The sequence below is a fragment of the Lissotriton vulgaris genome, chromosome 2_1 (assembly GCF_964263255.1).
Source record: "Lissotriton vulgaris chromosome 2_1, aLisVul1.2, whole genome shotgun sequence".
NCBI lineage: Eukaryota > Metazoa > Chordata > Amphibia > Caudata > Salamandridae > Lissotriton > Lissotriton vulgaris.
The window spans coordinates 658,516,812-658,532,138 of record NC_141687.1 but is presented as its reverse complement, the minus strand read 5'-3'; the positions used below and the strand labels follow the sequence as shown (position 1 = coordinate 658,532,138).

General features: G+C 45.8%; 1 protein-coding gene across 2 annotated transcripts in view; it reads right to left on the bottom strand.

The window, feature by feature from the left end:
• Positions 1 to 15,327, bottom strand: part of ELP4 (elongator acetyltransferase complex subunit 4) — a 1,390,950-nt gene that overhangs the window by 1,036,913 nt on the left and 338,710 nt on the right. For both annotated transcript variants that reach the window (XM_086955829.1, XM_086955830.1), the window contains exon 3: positions 11,184 to 11,305. In XM_086955829.1, coding sequence (XP_086811955.1) covers positions 11,184 to 11,305 — 122 coding nt within the window. The remainder of the gene's footprint in view (positions 1 to 11,183; positions 11,306 to 15,327) is intronic.

The following is a 15,327-nucleotide window of genomic DNA, read 5'->3' as shown; positions in this document are numbered from 1 at the left end:
CCCTGAGGGGAAGCATCGGGGCGTTTTTTACTTGAACGAAGGCCACCCCGTTTAGGTATATTCTTTTCCCCTCCCTTTGTAACTCTAGGAGCTGGGACCGGTGTAGGGGCCTCCTCTTCTAGGGTAATAATGTCAATATCTGGTCTGCTCTCAGGAGCTGGTTCAGCGATGGCTACTAGAAGCTGGGTCAGAGGATTGTTATCCGGGGTCTGAAACACCTCATTACTGATATCAAGAGCTGGGGTAGGTAGAGGAGTGTTGTCAATAAGCAAGTCTGGCGAATAACTCAAACCCAGGGATGATCTCCTGTCATGATTAATTCTGGCAAGTTTCTGAACCATGTAATTATCTATGGTGTTTAGAGGAGCTGATGATGTTTTAGATTTAGACATTTTCCAAGCAATTATACAATTTTACAGCAGTGCAGGTCCAACGGGTTTAAGTCAATGTTGTAATCCAGGCACATACAGGGGTTTGTGGGAGAATGTGACTTACTTGGGTGTTTTTGGGCAGCGTTCTTGGCCCTGCTCCTGCCTCTTCCTGCCGATGAGGGCCGTAGAGGGCCCGCCCTTTGCCCGGGCTTCGCTCCGGGCGTCCCGCAAAGCAGGGGTGGCAGGGAGTTTATTGCGCCTCCTGGCGCGTTCTCCCCGCGTCTGGCGTCACTGCTACGTGCCGCCGCGAGGCCTGCCGGGTGTTGTGGTCCCCCGGAGCGGCGGCGCGGTGGTTGTGGATTTCGTGACTCTTGGCGGTGGCGGCTGGTACCTGCGGCAATTCCTCGTGACTCTCGGCGGTGGCGGCGGTATGTAAGTCTCCCCCGCTCCGCCGGGGTGGCAGGGAATTTATTGCGCCTCCTGGCGCGTTCTCCCCGCGTCTGGCGTCACTGCTACGCGCCGCCGCGAAGCCTGCCGGGTGTTGTGGTCCCCCGGAGCGGCGGCGCGGTGGTTGTGGATTTCGTGACTCTTGGCGGTGGCGGCTGGTACCTGCGGCAATTCCTCGTGACTCTCGGCGGTGGCGGTGGTATGTAAGTTAGCATTTCTAGATGCTAACTTGGCAATGTGGTCTACCCCACTGATAATCTGTGGGGATTTTAATATTAATGGGTTAGGTGTTCAGTGGGGCACTTCAGGAAGGAATTATTCTGGTAGGAAAGGAAGGGCTGGTGCAGCGCTATCAAATTTGGTTATTAATAATGGCTTAACAGATCTTTGGGCATATCTGAAACCCACCGACTTAAGTAGTACATTTTCCTCAGCACCACACAACGCTATCTCACGATTAGACTACTTCTTTGTGTCTCATCAGTTTATTTCTAACTCCCATATTGAGAGGCACCCTCGCATACTTTCAGACCACAACCCACTGGTCCTTACAGTTAGTTTTAATGGAGGGGTCAAGCAATATCAGGGATGGACATTCGAACAGAGGTTGCTGTGTGACCCAGACTATGTGGGATTTTAATCGAGGGAGTACTAAAGCGGGGATAGTCTGAGATGCCTTTAAGGCGGGGATCAGAGGGGAAACTACTAGCTATAGTCTGCATCATCAGAAGAAGGAGTCACAGCGGGAGGCGGTGATGCAAGATAAGTTAATTACGTTGGAAGATGCACCGGCGACTGCAATCAGTATGGGAGAGTCGACTGAAGAGAACACTTCAGCTTGCTCTAAATAAGGCTGAGTTCAATGAGCACTTCGCTTCAAAAGCTGCAGAAATTTTCCTGGCTAAAAAGAGCATTGGCATGAATATAATGAACGGGTGGGGCATACCCTGGCTGTAAGAGCAAGATAAAAGGTGGTAGCAGACGAGATCACGGAAATATACGATGTTAACAAAAAGGTAATATCGGACTCTGTAGGCATCCGAGAAACTTTTAGGCGTTTTTATCAACGTTGATATAGTAAAGAATCGTCAGAAGTTTTCCCGGATATTCGAAAGTACTTAGACAGTATTTATTTATTTATTTATTTATTTAAAGGTTTTGTAAAGCGCTTAGTAACCCAATGAGCATCCCAGCGCTAGCCTGCATCTCCAGGGGTTTCAGCCATCTAAAGAATTATGTTTGAGGGAAGAGGAGAGTCTTTAATGATCTCCTGAACTGGAGGTGATTCGATTCTGTCCTCAGTCTTCGTGGGAGGTGATTCCAGTATTTGGCCGTGTGGACCGAGAAACGACAGCCACCGGTCTTGGCTTTTTTGACTCTGGGGACTGAGATGAAATTTTCTCCGCTGGACCGGAGATCCCTTTCCACCTTGTAGCAGATTAAGATTTCCTTGAGAAGGGGGGGGGGCTTTATTGTTGAGGGTTTTGTGGGCCAGACAGAGGGCTTTGAAGGCGACCCTTTCTCTGACTGGAAGCCAGTGTAGAGATTTGAGAGCTGTCTTTGGCAGAGGATCTAGCCGGTGTGCCCGTAAGTAGGCGGGCAGCGGCGTTTTGGACTTTCTGCAACGTGTTAAGGGTGGCTTCAGGAGCTCCCAGATAGATGGCGTTGCAGTAGTCCAATCTCGCCAGGATGAGGCCCTGAATGAGGAGCTTCCTTGCGTTAGCGGGGAGCAGGGGGAAGATCTTCCTACAGGCTCTGAGGAGACCGAAGCATGTCCCTGCCGTCTTTTTTGCCTGGGTTTTGAAGCTCAGGTCCTTCTCGATCCACACGCCTAGGCTTTGGACCTCGTCCTTGGGAGCGGGAGGGTCACCCAAGCAATTGGGCCAGAGGTGAGGTGGCAGGGAGGGCCCCTTATGACCCAGCATGAGTATCTCGGTCTTTGACCCGTTCAGCTTTAACAATGAGAGATTCATCATCGGTGGACTTCGGAGAGGCAGCTGTGGAGATCAGAGGGGGCGTGATGGGGATGTGAGAGAGTTACCACCAACTGGGTGTCGTCGGCGTAGTTGATAATTGAAACACTGAACGAACTAACTCTCTTCTCCAGTGGGGCCATGTACACGTTGAATAACGTAGGGCTCAAAGATGAGCCCTGCGGCACTCCACAGCGGAGGGGGATGATAGCTGAGTGGCTGTCGTTCTCCCAAACCTGGAAGGAACGGCCTGATAAGAAAGATTTTAGCCACTTCAGGGCCATACCCCTTAATCCAATTTCTCCCAGTCGTTGGATTAAGGTGGGATGGTCTACAGTGTCGAAGGCCGCACTGAGGTCCAGGAGGATCACTGCCACTGATCCTCCCGTGTCCAAAATGCTTCTGGCCTTGTCCACTTCTGCCAGGAGGGCGATGTCAGTGCCCTGACCTGGACGGAACCCTGTCTGGGAGACCCCTAATAGGTTATTGCTCTCCAGGAAAAGTGACAGTTGTTTGTTCACTAACTTCTCAGCGATCTTACTGTTTCCTGGGAGAAGGGAGATGGGCCTGTAATTGGAGAGGTCCTGAGGGTCTAGAGAGGGTTTTTTTAGTAGACCTTTAACTGCTGCCGCTTTCCAGCTGGGGGGAACTGTGCCCTCCGAAAGGGAGGAGTTAATCAGAGCCGTGAGGGGGGGGGGATGATGGTGCTAGACACTTTTTTCAGGAAGCGGAGGGGTGCGGGGTCGAGGGGGGAACCACTTTTAATTGAGGCCAAAGTTGCCCCTACCTCTTCCGTTGTCACTGGGCCAAAGACATCCAGGGAGGGTCGAGGGATGTCAGGCGGATGGGAGGGGTTAGTGGTAGAGATGGTAAGATCCCGATCCGTGTGAGCCGGTTCGGGGGGGGGGGTATAGCCAGGAGAATTTTTATACATAAGGTTGATACTGTTGATAGGGAAAAACCTGAGAGGGTATTGACTTACGAACATATAAAGGTGGCTTTGCAAGATCTAACATTGGGTAAAGCAGTTGGCCCAGACCAGATCCCACTTAAGTTCTACAAAGTATTTTGAGATATTATTGGATTAGATCTGATGGAGGTTATCCTGTTGGCTCAAGGGGGAGCCGGCATCTGAGTCTTGGGCTGGAGCAGATATCATAGTTAAAATAAAAAAGATAAGCTACCTACAGAGCCAGGTTCATATCGCTCCATTACATTATTGAATAGCGATGTAAATCTTTTTTCGAAAGCTATGGCTATAAGGCTAAATAATATTTTTAAGGAAAACTATTCATCCCTGTGAACACGAGTTTATAACTGGACGGGGGACCACGCAGCATGTACGCCGAGTGGTAACACTCTTTGATGCCATGGAGATTTATTTATTTATTTGCTTTTTTATATAGCGCCGGAATCGACCCCAAGAGGTATCTCCGCGCTTTAAGGTCTTCCAAGATGCCAGATCCATATCATAGTCATAAAAAGCCCTAGATCTTACACAGCCGGAAACAAGTAAGTCTTCAATGATTTCTTAAAGGCATGTAGATTGGTAATTTGTCTTAAAGTAAGGGGCAGGGTGTTCCAGAGAGTTGGGCCCTTATAAGACAATGCACAACCTCCTTGTTTTGCCTTCTTAATCAGCGGAATCTGCAGCAATAATAGGTTGCTAGATCGCAAAGAGCGGGTCGGGAGATATGGCTGAAATAATTTAGCCAGATATTTAGGGTCAGATCCATAAAGGCATCTGTGAATTACACAACAAACTTTTATCTCAATTCTCTGGCGGATAGGCAGCCAGTGGAGCTTATGCAAAAGAGGGCGTGACGGGGACCTAGGAGGAGCGTCAAGGACTAATCTGGCCGCAGTATTCTGGACTACCTGCAAACGGCTCAGTTGCTCCTCGTTGGCTGAAAGGAGCAGTCCATTGCAGTAGTCCAATCTACTGACGACCAATGTCTGAACCAGTGTTTTCCTATAGCAATCATCCAGGAATGGGAACACACACCTCAGGAGCCCAATGGTCCTGAAGCTGGTTCCCGCCACCAGACTCACATGTTCCTTTAGTAATAACGCCTGGTCAAGCCGTACCCCCAGATTTTTCACAATCTGTTTAGGGCAGGGAGCAGCTCCTAAATCCGTAGGCCACCACTCAGGCGACCATAGGAGGGGGCTTCTCCAAAAAGCACGACCTCCGTCTTGCTCACATTGCATTGTAAGCAATTGGAGCTCATCCAATCAGATACTGCTCTCATACCTGTGGCAAATGCATGTTTAATTGCCGGTGTCATGGTAATGAAGGGGAACAGAAGCTGAGTATCGTCAGCATACGATACTGAGGTGAACCCATATTCTCTCACAATATCCGCCAAGGGGGCCACATACACATTAAAAAGTGTAGGGCTTAGGCATGAGCCCTGAGGGACGCCCTTAGTGAGCTCCCTAAAGATCGAATAATGGGAGCCCAGCTTGACGGTTTGTGATCGACCCGAGAGAAAGCTTTTCAGCCAGGCCAGATCCGAACCGCCTATTCCCACCTTCTGCAGATCTCAGGAGGCCCTACGTCGGCTCTGTTATTAGATGCAGAGAAAGCATTCGATAGGGTCTCCTGGGAATATTTATGGGAATCGTTGCGATGGTTTGGGTTGGGGGAGGGCTTTATTAAAGCAATACAGATATTATACTTGGTACCCTCAGCTCGTTTAAGGCTAAATGGCAAATACACTTGGCTCTTTGTTATTCAGCGTGGGACCCCGCAGGGGTGCCCATCTTCACCCCTGCTATTTGCAATATATATGGACCCTTTACTACAGCTATTGGAGGCCAATAATGGAATCCCCCCAGTTGTTTGTAAGGGCACTCAATCGAAAGTTTTAGCCTATGCGGATGACGTGGCCACCATCACTACCGATCCGACTTCAGCTTTGACGGTGGTGGAGTCAATCGCACAAGATTTTGGTAGATATTCTGGATATGCTTTGAATCGGGCCAAAACGCAAATTATAAAGAATCAGTTGGTCACCTCTGAAGATCTTCGCGTTACAGATTCAGCAATATATCTGGGAATCGCGATAATGCCTGATTTAGATAGCCTTGTAGCCAAGAATATTGAGCCAGTAATCAGGAAGGCTGGAGTCGATTTTGACAGATTAAATAACTTTCACTTATCACTGGTTGTACGATGCAACGCCATGAAGATGATGTTTTTGCCAAAAGTTCTTTATTTGTTTAGGGCAATACCGCTGGAATTTCAAAAGCATTGGTTTAATAGTCTTGAAGATATTATTAATCGTTTCATATGGGCACACAGGAAAACCAGGAGGGCTCTCTGGTTTATGTTGTTGCCGCAAGAGAGGGGTTCTCGGTTCCTGATTTCCGAAGTTTTTATTGGGCGGCTGCCCTCCAGTACATGTGTATATTGTTTGGGGCACCTTCTGCCCCCCCACCCCCTAGCAAAATGGAAGGATTGATAGGAATCATAACAACCTAAGTGTATAAGCTGAGTTGGCGTGTTGATTAATATGCGGGGGTTGAGCTTAATTGTTTGTCTGGTACCCCGGATCTTTGTGTTATGTTTATGTGTTTTTTTTTCTTTTTGAGATATATCGCCCCATCTTGCCCAAAAGGATTTGAATACTGTGATTTTTTGCAATTGCTTTGAAAGTAATATTTTGTAACCTTCTTCCTAGTACCTCATATTATTGCTTTATGAAATTGGTTGTATTATTTGATGATCTCTGGGGGGGAATTAAAAAAAAATGTGAATAAAGAGATTAAAAAAAAAAAAAGGAAATAAAAAAAACTATAGGGAGCGTTTAGCCACTTCCTTCTTTTTCCTATTACTCCTGTCATGGCATAGGCATTGTTGGAAATAGTAACTCTCTCCTGTGAAAGAACAGTGGTACCAGCTATTGATAATCATCCAGCTGTGACCGCTCTATTAAAAAAGGCCTCTTTTTACATCAGATTATTTACTGAGTTGTCACCAAACCTCTGGTATTCCGATGGTGGGCAGAATTAAAGTGACTCAAGTTTAGAGACCAATTTAAGACCATATTGATGAGTTGTGCCTTCAGGGTATTTTCAAGTTAGGACTAAACCTGTAGAACTGAGGCCACATTGTTCAATGTGGGAAAGACTCCTAAAGAACCAGGATAGAACTGTAGGGTAAGATGACTGGGGTTACACAACAGGGCAAGAAACTAATTAAATATTTTTCGGGTGCAGGACACAACTAACTGTACATTCCTACAATAGTATGACTTTGTCTTGTGGTGTTCCCTATTTCTCTGCCATTTAACTACTTTTCCACATTGTGTCCATGAAGCCATTGGTTAAACGGCTTCAACTAAAGTTTCAGATGCACGTTTAATGCTTCTCCGTTTCAGGTACGATTTGAGGATGGGGAGGCTAACACATTCATGAATGCATGGTAAATATCGGTGCATGGATGAATAACAGCAATCTAAATGAAACAAAAACAGAGGGATTGGCTGTTCAACGTTGGCGTCTTGCTCTCCCCAATCAAGTGATCTGAGGTTTTTGCCCTATACCACGCAAACCACTTATTCCTAAAACATGTTTTCTATAGTTCACCTTCTTGCAGGCGGAAGCTACTATGAGGCTGCCTTTTATAATAATGTTTTACCCGTACAGAAATTCCTTTATAAGGGAAACGGTCCTGTCATAATGCTAATGTGTTCCAATATGGCTTCAGGCCTGTGTTATTCAACATCATACGGTGTTAAATAGTACAGTAATGCTGAAACTAAAACGCAGCAGGAGAATTAAACCACACCTTGTCTTTCATGCTTTTTGTATCAGATATGTTGTAATTTCAAGTCCTCTCAGATATACATAGACCTTAGAGTGGCACGGTTACTATTTACCTGAACTGCTTGTTAGTGAAGCACAAAGCATCCCAGGTTCTGAAGTGAGCCACACTGTACCATACATGGTTACTCAGGTAGTAAAATTGGGAAGGGAAAAGCTGAAATTCCCAATTTTGCCGGTTTCTTCCTTCTTTGAGGACAGTGAGAGATCGCCTCTCTGAACTGGGCTAAAGATAGAACTACCTATTCTTCAGCCTTCAGTTATCGTGGTCAATGAAATTCTATAGGGCGTATATATGTATTATCTAAGTATGCGGTATATGAACAACTCAAACCTAGCCAAACGACCGCAGAGCAGTATTATTGCGTTCTGCTCACTTCTCCTTAACTTGCGTCATGGATCTAAGCTCAGATTAAAACAAGCATTTACAATGCAACGGTCTCGCCTTTGCCAAAGTTACAGCTATTGGCATTGTAAATGACAACATTTTTATTTATGTGTTGGTTTTGAAAACAGATAAATAAATGGCATTGTCATTTACAATGTCAATGGCTTAATCTCTCGCAAATGCGAGACCTATTGCATTTGCACCCACACACACACACACACACACACACACACACACACAGAAAGCCACACACAGAGAGCCCCCCCACACACACAGAGCCCCCCACACAGAGCCCCCACACACACACAGAGCCCCCCACACACAGACACACAGAGCCCCCAACACACACACAGAGCCCCCCCACACACACAGAGCCGCCCCACACACACAGAGCCCCCCACACACACAAAGAGCCCCCCAAACACATAGAGCCCCCCCAAACACACAGAGCCCCCCCCACACACACAGAGCCCCCTCCACACACAGCCCCTTCACACACAGAGCCCACCCACACACAGAGCCCACCCACACACACAGAGCCCACCCACACACACAGAGCCCACCCACACACACAGAGCCCCCCCATACACAGAGCCCCCCCATACACAGAGCCCCCCACACACACAGAGCCCCCCCACACACACAGCCCCCCACACTCACACACAGCCCCCCACACTCACACACAGCCCCCCACACTCACACACACAGCCCCCCCCACACACACACAGCCCCCCCCACACACACACAGCCCCCCCCACACACACACAGCCCCCTCCACCCCCGCAAATGCCTAGCATCTTTACCACAGTCTCTGAAACTGGTAAGCATAGCCCACAATAAAAGATTTGAGACCTCAGGATTTCTAAAATTAACTAAGGGTGTCTGAAACCTTCTCCATATGACAACATTGTCCGTAATGGCCAACAAGGTCTACATAACATTTTGCATTGTAGCTCCTTCCTGTGCAAACAGGGTCTTATGGTCAAATTTCCCCCCAAATCCTATTAGGACCTTTTGTTTGTCTTGTTCCTAATTTTAACTTCCCTACTTTCCTTTAGGTAAATAAAGGACCTATAGAATGCCAAGCGGCATTGGAGTAAGCCGCACTCCCTCTGAGCTCCCCCTCGAGATTTCCCATCCACGGCCATCCTGCAGACACATAGGCCTGGTGGGGGGGAGGGCTGCTGATGCCAACTACATGCCCCCTTCATCCTCCCCTGCACTGTATGACGACCCAGAGGGAGTCAATCGGGTCCCGCTTAAGTCTTTGGCGCCATGGGTGTGGAGTTCCGATCCTTACAGTACCTGTGGCGACTGCCAGGTGGAGTACCTAACATCCAGAGCGTCCTGGAGGCTGTCGCCACGGTCCCGAGCCTGCCCCCTGCAGAGCCCTGACCTGAGTGCCGGTGCGGCACGGAACCTGCGGGGAGATGGGCCACTACGAGAGTGAACAGGGGGCTTGAAACGCCGCGACCATAGGCCTCTCAGCACCTGGTTCTGAGGTGCTCGGGCTGTGACTGCCGGACCCATCCCCAACAGTGAAGATTGGCCTAGTACCTGCCTGTGCAGTACAGAGGCATGCAGCGCCTGACAATCGACTAGGCCAGGTAATGCGAGGACTGTCCTTGCTCGGCCCAAGCTGCCTTTCACTCGTTAGCCGGGCCCGCCATAACGTATGCCCTGAAGGGTAAATGGGGCAACAATTGATGGTGCATGTATGATTGCACTAGCAACCAAGAGTGGAGTCGGCCCCAGCACTTCGACAACAGCTGAGGAGCACGGAGAGGAGCACTTGCTATCATATGACCCTGAGGGCTCTGGCTAATAGTGGACGGTGGTGAGACCGCGGCGGGAGGGAGGAGGCACGGACAGTGGGCTGGCGGGTGAGAGGAGGCACGGACAGTGGGAGGTCGGGCGGGAGGGAGAAGGCACGGACAACGGGAGGGAGGGCGGGGGATAAACAAGACGAGGTAGGCTTGGAGGAACTTAAGAGTTCATAGATAGGTTGGACAGCATCGAACACGGACAGTGGGAGGGAGGAGGCACGGACAGTGGGCGGGCGGGAGGGAGAACTTCGAGAAGGCACGGATAACGGGACGGCGAGAGGGAGGGTGTGGGGGGCGGGACTTAAAAAAAGACACAGAAACACCCCGAATTGCGTCGTGACAGAGGAAACAGTGATGGACAACCATGTCTTCCAATGGCTAGCCTCCATTTATGGAGCTAGCCAATGGAAGAGCAGGCGGGACAAAGCCCAGTACTAGTCTAACATTAGATTTCGCCTGCGCGAACTCTGCTGCGCAGCGAACGCCAGGCGAAACCTAAAAAACATGCTAAAGCTCAACAATCCATAGGGAAATTTTAAATATATACTGGTGTTATTAAAAAGACCCAGAGCATTCACCGATTGGTGGGGCAATCAAAAACTTCCAGTCTTTCATCTCTTGCCGCCCTCATCAAATTGCATGCCCGGTACAGCATACATAGATGGTCATTTATGAAGTCAAAGGTTGACGCATCTACAAATGGATGTATTTGCCAGGTGATCCTAATGCAAAGGACTGTCACCAGACCACCTCTCAGAACAATACTCTCTCTCTGCAAGACCAGAACATGACAGAAACTATAAGTCGTGTGTCAGAGGCTGTGCTTGAGATAGTTAAAGTGGACAAACCAGTGAAAGGAAAACAATAGTACTACTTATAAAATTCTGAGTAACCAACAATAAGGATTCCAGGAAGCTCTCTAGTGATTAAGTCTCTTTGGGTTCTAAGAACAAGTATGAGATACGTTGACCGAAGTTCTCCTTTAAAAGGCACAGATGACTTTGGGATATCAATAAAATCATTGAAAGTTGCATCTCTGCATTTTGTTATGTTTATTGCGTATACTTATCTGACTGATGGAGATCATGTCTCATGATCCGTTAGGTAAACACGGAAGGCCACATTTGTATTGCATTTCATATAAAGAGCTGAAATAAGGTGTCTTGCTGAATTTTAATGGTTTACCAGCTTACCCCGCTGTATGAAAATGTAAATGCTTGTTTAACTGGATAGAGCACAGAAGTTTGGCCCAAGCTTTGGTCTTAAAAAAGGCAAATTTAGCTTTTATGTGGCATTCATCTAAAATAATAATGTTAATAATAAAATAACTTCGAAAGTGGGTCCGTACCTGCAAAATATCATTCGGGTCATGTTCTGCTGAAGCAGCAAACACACTATGTCCACAGACCACTCCTTCTGCCAGAAAATACTTGAGCAGCAAATGGGAATACACGTTGTATTTATCTTCTTCTGTTGGATTAAGCATATTGGGTAATTAGAATGATATACATCACTGCCTAAAAAGAATCATGATTTCCAAAGTGAGCAGAATAACCGTATTGGTTTTTAAAACAAATATTTGTATTATTTTTCCAGAACAGTAATTTCAAAACAAAACACAGTTCAATTACAGTCAAATGGTACCATCCATTATTTGCCACTCCACCGAGCATTACCTCATCTCTTTCTTCATGACATCCTTTGTTATATTCTGCCAGACATGGATTTACACCAGTTTATAACTTGTTCTCTCAACTCCTTTCCATTCCATGTCCTCAAGTAGCTGTTGGACCAGTCAAGGATAGGGATAGCTCTCCTGGGCCCGCTTGGTTTGCATCTAATAGATCCAACCCATAATATTTCCTCCATCCACCCCAGACCCTAGGGATTTTTTTGGGCATCCTCTCGACTTATATGTGACCTCTCTGACACATATCCATACCTTCTCTCCATTTCCTGACCGTGGGTAAGTTTGTGTCCCCCCATCGTCTCACTATATCTCTTTCCCCTACTACCAGTGGTGCGTAGTAAAAATTAATTGTGGTCAATCTATGTCTATGGGGTTTGGGATGCCCAATAGGATACATTTGGGGTCTTGGGGTATAGAGATTAACATATTTCGTTTAGTTCCTGTATTACCTTCTTCCAATACATCTGGATTAACCGTATTGTTAAAAGCTCTCTGCACTGTAATGCATCTGTTCTATTTGATGTTCACTTCGAAGAAAGCTCATCAAATAACACATATGTATATTCCTCCTACACAGCATCAAAAACCCTATGGGTTACTTTTGTGCTTTGACTGAATACAAAATGTAAACATGAACTGCAAGAATTCTTGGAGGTAAATTGCTTGAAGGGTTTTCGTTTATATTCTAAAAAACAGAAGAGCTCAACTGTTTTATTGTGTCTATAGTTCTTAGAAACAATATAAAGAATTATATTTCTTAATTCAATCTGGACAGGTTTCAAATGCATATTGATAAAATAAATGCTGCAGGCCCGATGGACCTGCCCAAATGACAATGCAGCCGCTGGAAGGGGTAGGTGCGGAGGCACGAGCATCCCGCTAAAACCCATTCCTGGATGCATGCACAACCAGCGCCGCATAGCCTCAGGAATCTGAACTCTAGACGTAGGCCACACGTGGCTTGATCTACCTACGGAGATCACCTAACTACTCTAGGAACCATTTACTAAGATATCCCACGTGCACAGCAGGGTTATCACTTTGTAACCCTGTATCAGTTCTCCTTCACAGTTTGACATGCACTTTTTTCCTAGGTCCCAAAGAAACGCTACTGATTGTTTAGACACTATAAGCGTGAAAGTCGACCTCATGACTAGTTACACTGGCACATTGAAGCCTCACGTAACACACTAACCCGTTGCTTTTGTAACTTACCAAGAACACCACAAGAATAAACTACCCAAGACTGGATGCCCTTCGGTACTTTTAACTCCACTTGCACGCACCACTTTCACCTCTCCTGTAGAACCCTTCCAGTTATCTATCCCGCCCTCACACCTGCGCGCACTTTACGGCGTTTTCTCTTTTAAAAGATCTCCGCTAAACAGACCCTTCAGGGGCCCGTCAGACATTGCAGCGCCGGTCTGACGAGGGGCACAAAAAGCCCGATGATGAAGCATGACATCCTTCTGGGTGTGTGAGGGCGAAAAAGAGGCAAGACTTGGTCTTCCCCTTCGGGATTGTATCCTAGACACCGGGGATATTACATCTGCCTCTTCTCTCCCTCTCTCCTTCTCCCTTACCTTTACTCTCCTTCTTCTCTCTTTTTCCTTTTGTAGGGGACATACATGCGCCCATTATCACGGAACTGTGTCCGTTTTTGATATAGCCACTTTGAAGAAAGCTCACCAAATAACACATATGTATATTCCTCCTACAAAGCATCAAAAAAACTCTATGGGTTACTTTTGTGCTTTGACAGAATACAAAATGTAAACATGAACTGCAAGAATTCTTGGAGGTAAATTGCTTGAGGGGTTTTCGATGATATTCTAAAAAACAGAAGAGTTCAACTGTTTTATTGTGCCTATAGTTCTTAGAAACAATATAAAGAATTATATTTCCTAATTCAATCTGGACAGGTTTCAAATGCATATTGATAAAATAAATGCTGTAGGGCCGATGGACCTGCCCAAATGACAATGCAATAATAAACCAATGATGTCCTGACAATGACCTTAATAATCGTGCAGTGGGCCAAAACTCATTGAACGTACTTAATGAAAAGGCTCAACAGATCACAATCAAAGTTCTACTAAAGAGGCGGGTTAGCCAACTCCGGGTCAGTAACAGTTCTACTGGACAAGAGTCAAAAAGGTTTAGCAGCTGGCATGGTTGCAGTTGTTTAATACTAGATTCAATGAGAAGTATCTGCATTCAGGCTCTTTGCAGAACACACAGCAAATGGATATGTGAGCCGAAGCATGTTGCTGTTGTTTTGTTTTGCTGGGTTCTCTCGTTCATGCTCAGCTTCAAGTGGGCTAAAGAACGGTGATGGATTAAACCCAGATTTGTTGACTGGGTTTGAGTGTTTGATTGGTTGAGATGCTCCGTCCATCACCACCCCCTTTTGTACCACAGCTTCAAGTGACAGAAGGGATGTGTGCTCATCATCGCAAGAGGACTTCGAATTAATAACTTAGTCTTTCTAGAAGTATAGAAATTCAGAATCTACCAAGCGCAAAACCTAATCTTTTCAGATTTCCTTTGGAAATTCCTGTCATTGGATAAACACTCAACTCGCTCTCTTTTCCATAAAAAACGGCAAAAAACCCACTTTTACAGACTATTCCTGAATTCACCCAGCCTCCCTGCAACATCTGCAATCATCATTGCTGTACCTTAGTGCTATAAATTCGAACTGGACTAGTATTGGTTTCTTCTAGGTCTGTAAAACATGTTCATTCTATTTCACCACTTGCTTACTCTAAAACGGACTAGTGTTCTACCGCAACAAACATACAAAATAGCTAAAAATGTTGTTATTTATCAAGACATTTTTAGCCACGATGAAGCTCTGATGCAGGTCTATGTGTATGTGGGTCCCTTACGTTTAAGTTTAGTTTAATTTATTTAGGATGGTTGAAATGTAAATTAGCGAGAAGGTATAGATGTAGGGATACAAATTACACACATAATGATATGGTGGATTGTGGCATGTGTTTGCAGAGGGTGAGTGCGACCATAATGTGATATAGATTTGCTGTAGGAGAGTCAAACATGCTTTAAAGTGTAGTGTCTAATGCATTCTGTTGTATGCCAGTGTGGGAATACAATTTAACAGAGAAACCCTCATTAAATGATTTGGTCACAACTAACCTTGGGAAGGACACAAGGAATGATCTTAAACATCTATACACAGATATTAATAAAAGTTTAAAACCAGCTAATAGTTCGTAGCTGAAGACAGGACACATAAAAAGAGTACTCAACAGAGTTATTAAATATGTATGTTTAAATATATTCAAGACACTTTTGGAAATATTTTATCTAGAGGTGGCAATAGCCCTTGGAATCATTTGAGTAGTCCATACTATCAACAAATACTCCCTTGGCAGTAATACGAGGTGTAACCAGTATCAGTAAAGTAGCAAAATGAGTTTTGCACGGTAGAGATCTGCAAAATGCAGACTTGAGTTCCAGAAGGGTCAATTCAGCTTTTGCTTCTTGGTGGATTGATAAAATAAACAACGCCTCTAACTGAGTAATGCAAATGAATAATAAAAACGTACTACGCAAAGCACTTTGGATGCATGCACTATTAAATTATTAGCATTAATATCCAGATTCAAAAGTTCTTCTTTTATTAGTCCTAGAAGGAACAAAGACTGTGTCAACCTGAATGGATTTTATTCTACAGCAGGGACAGTATCCGAATATAATTGCAGGATGTTGTTTTTCAAGCTAATAATTATTGTTTGCTAATACTTACAACAATGTGAAGACTGCAATCAGTGAGAAT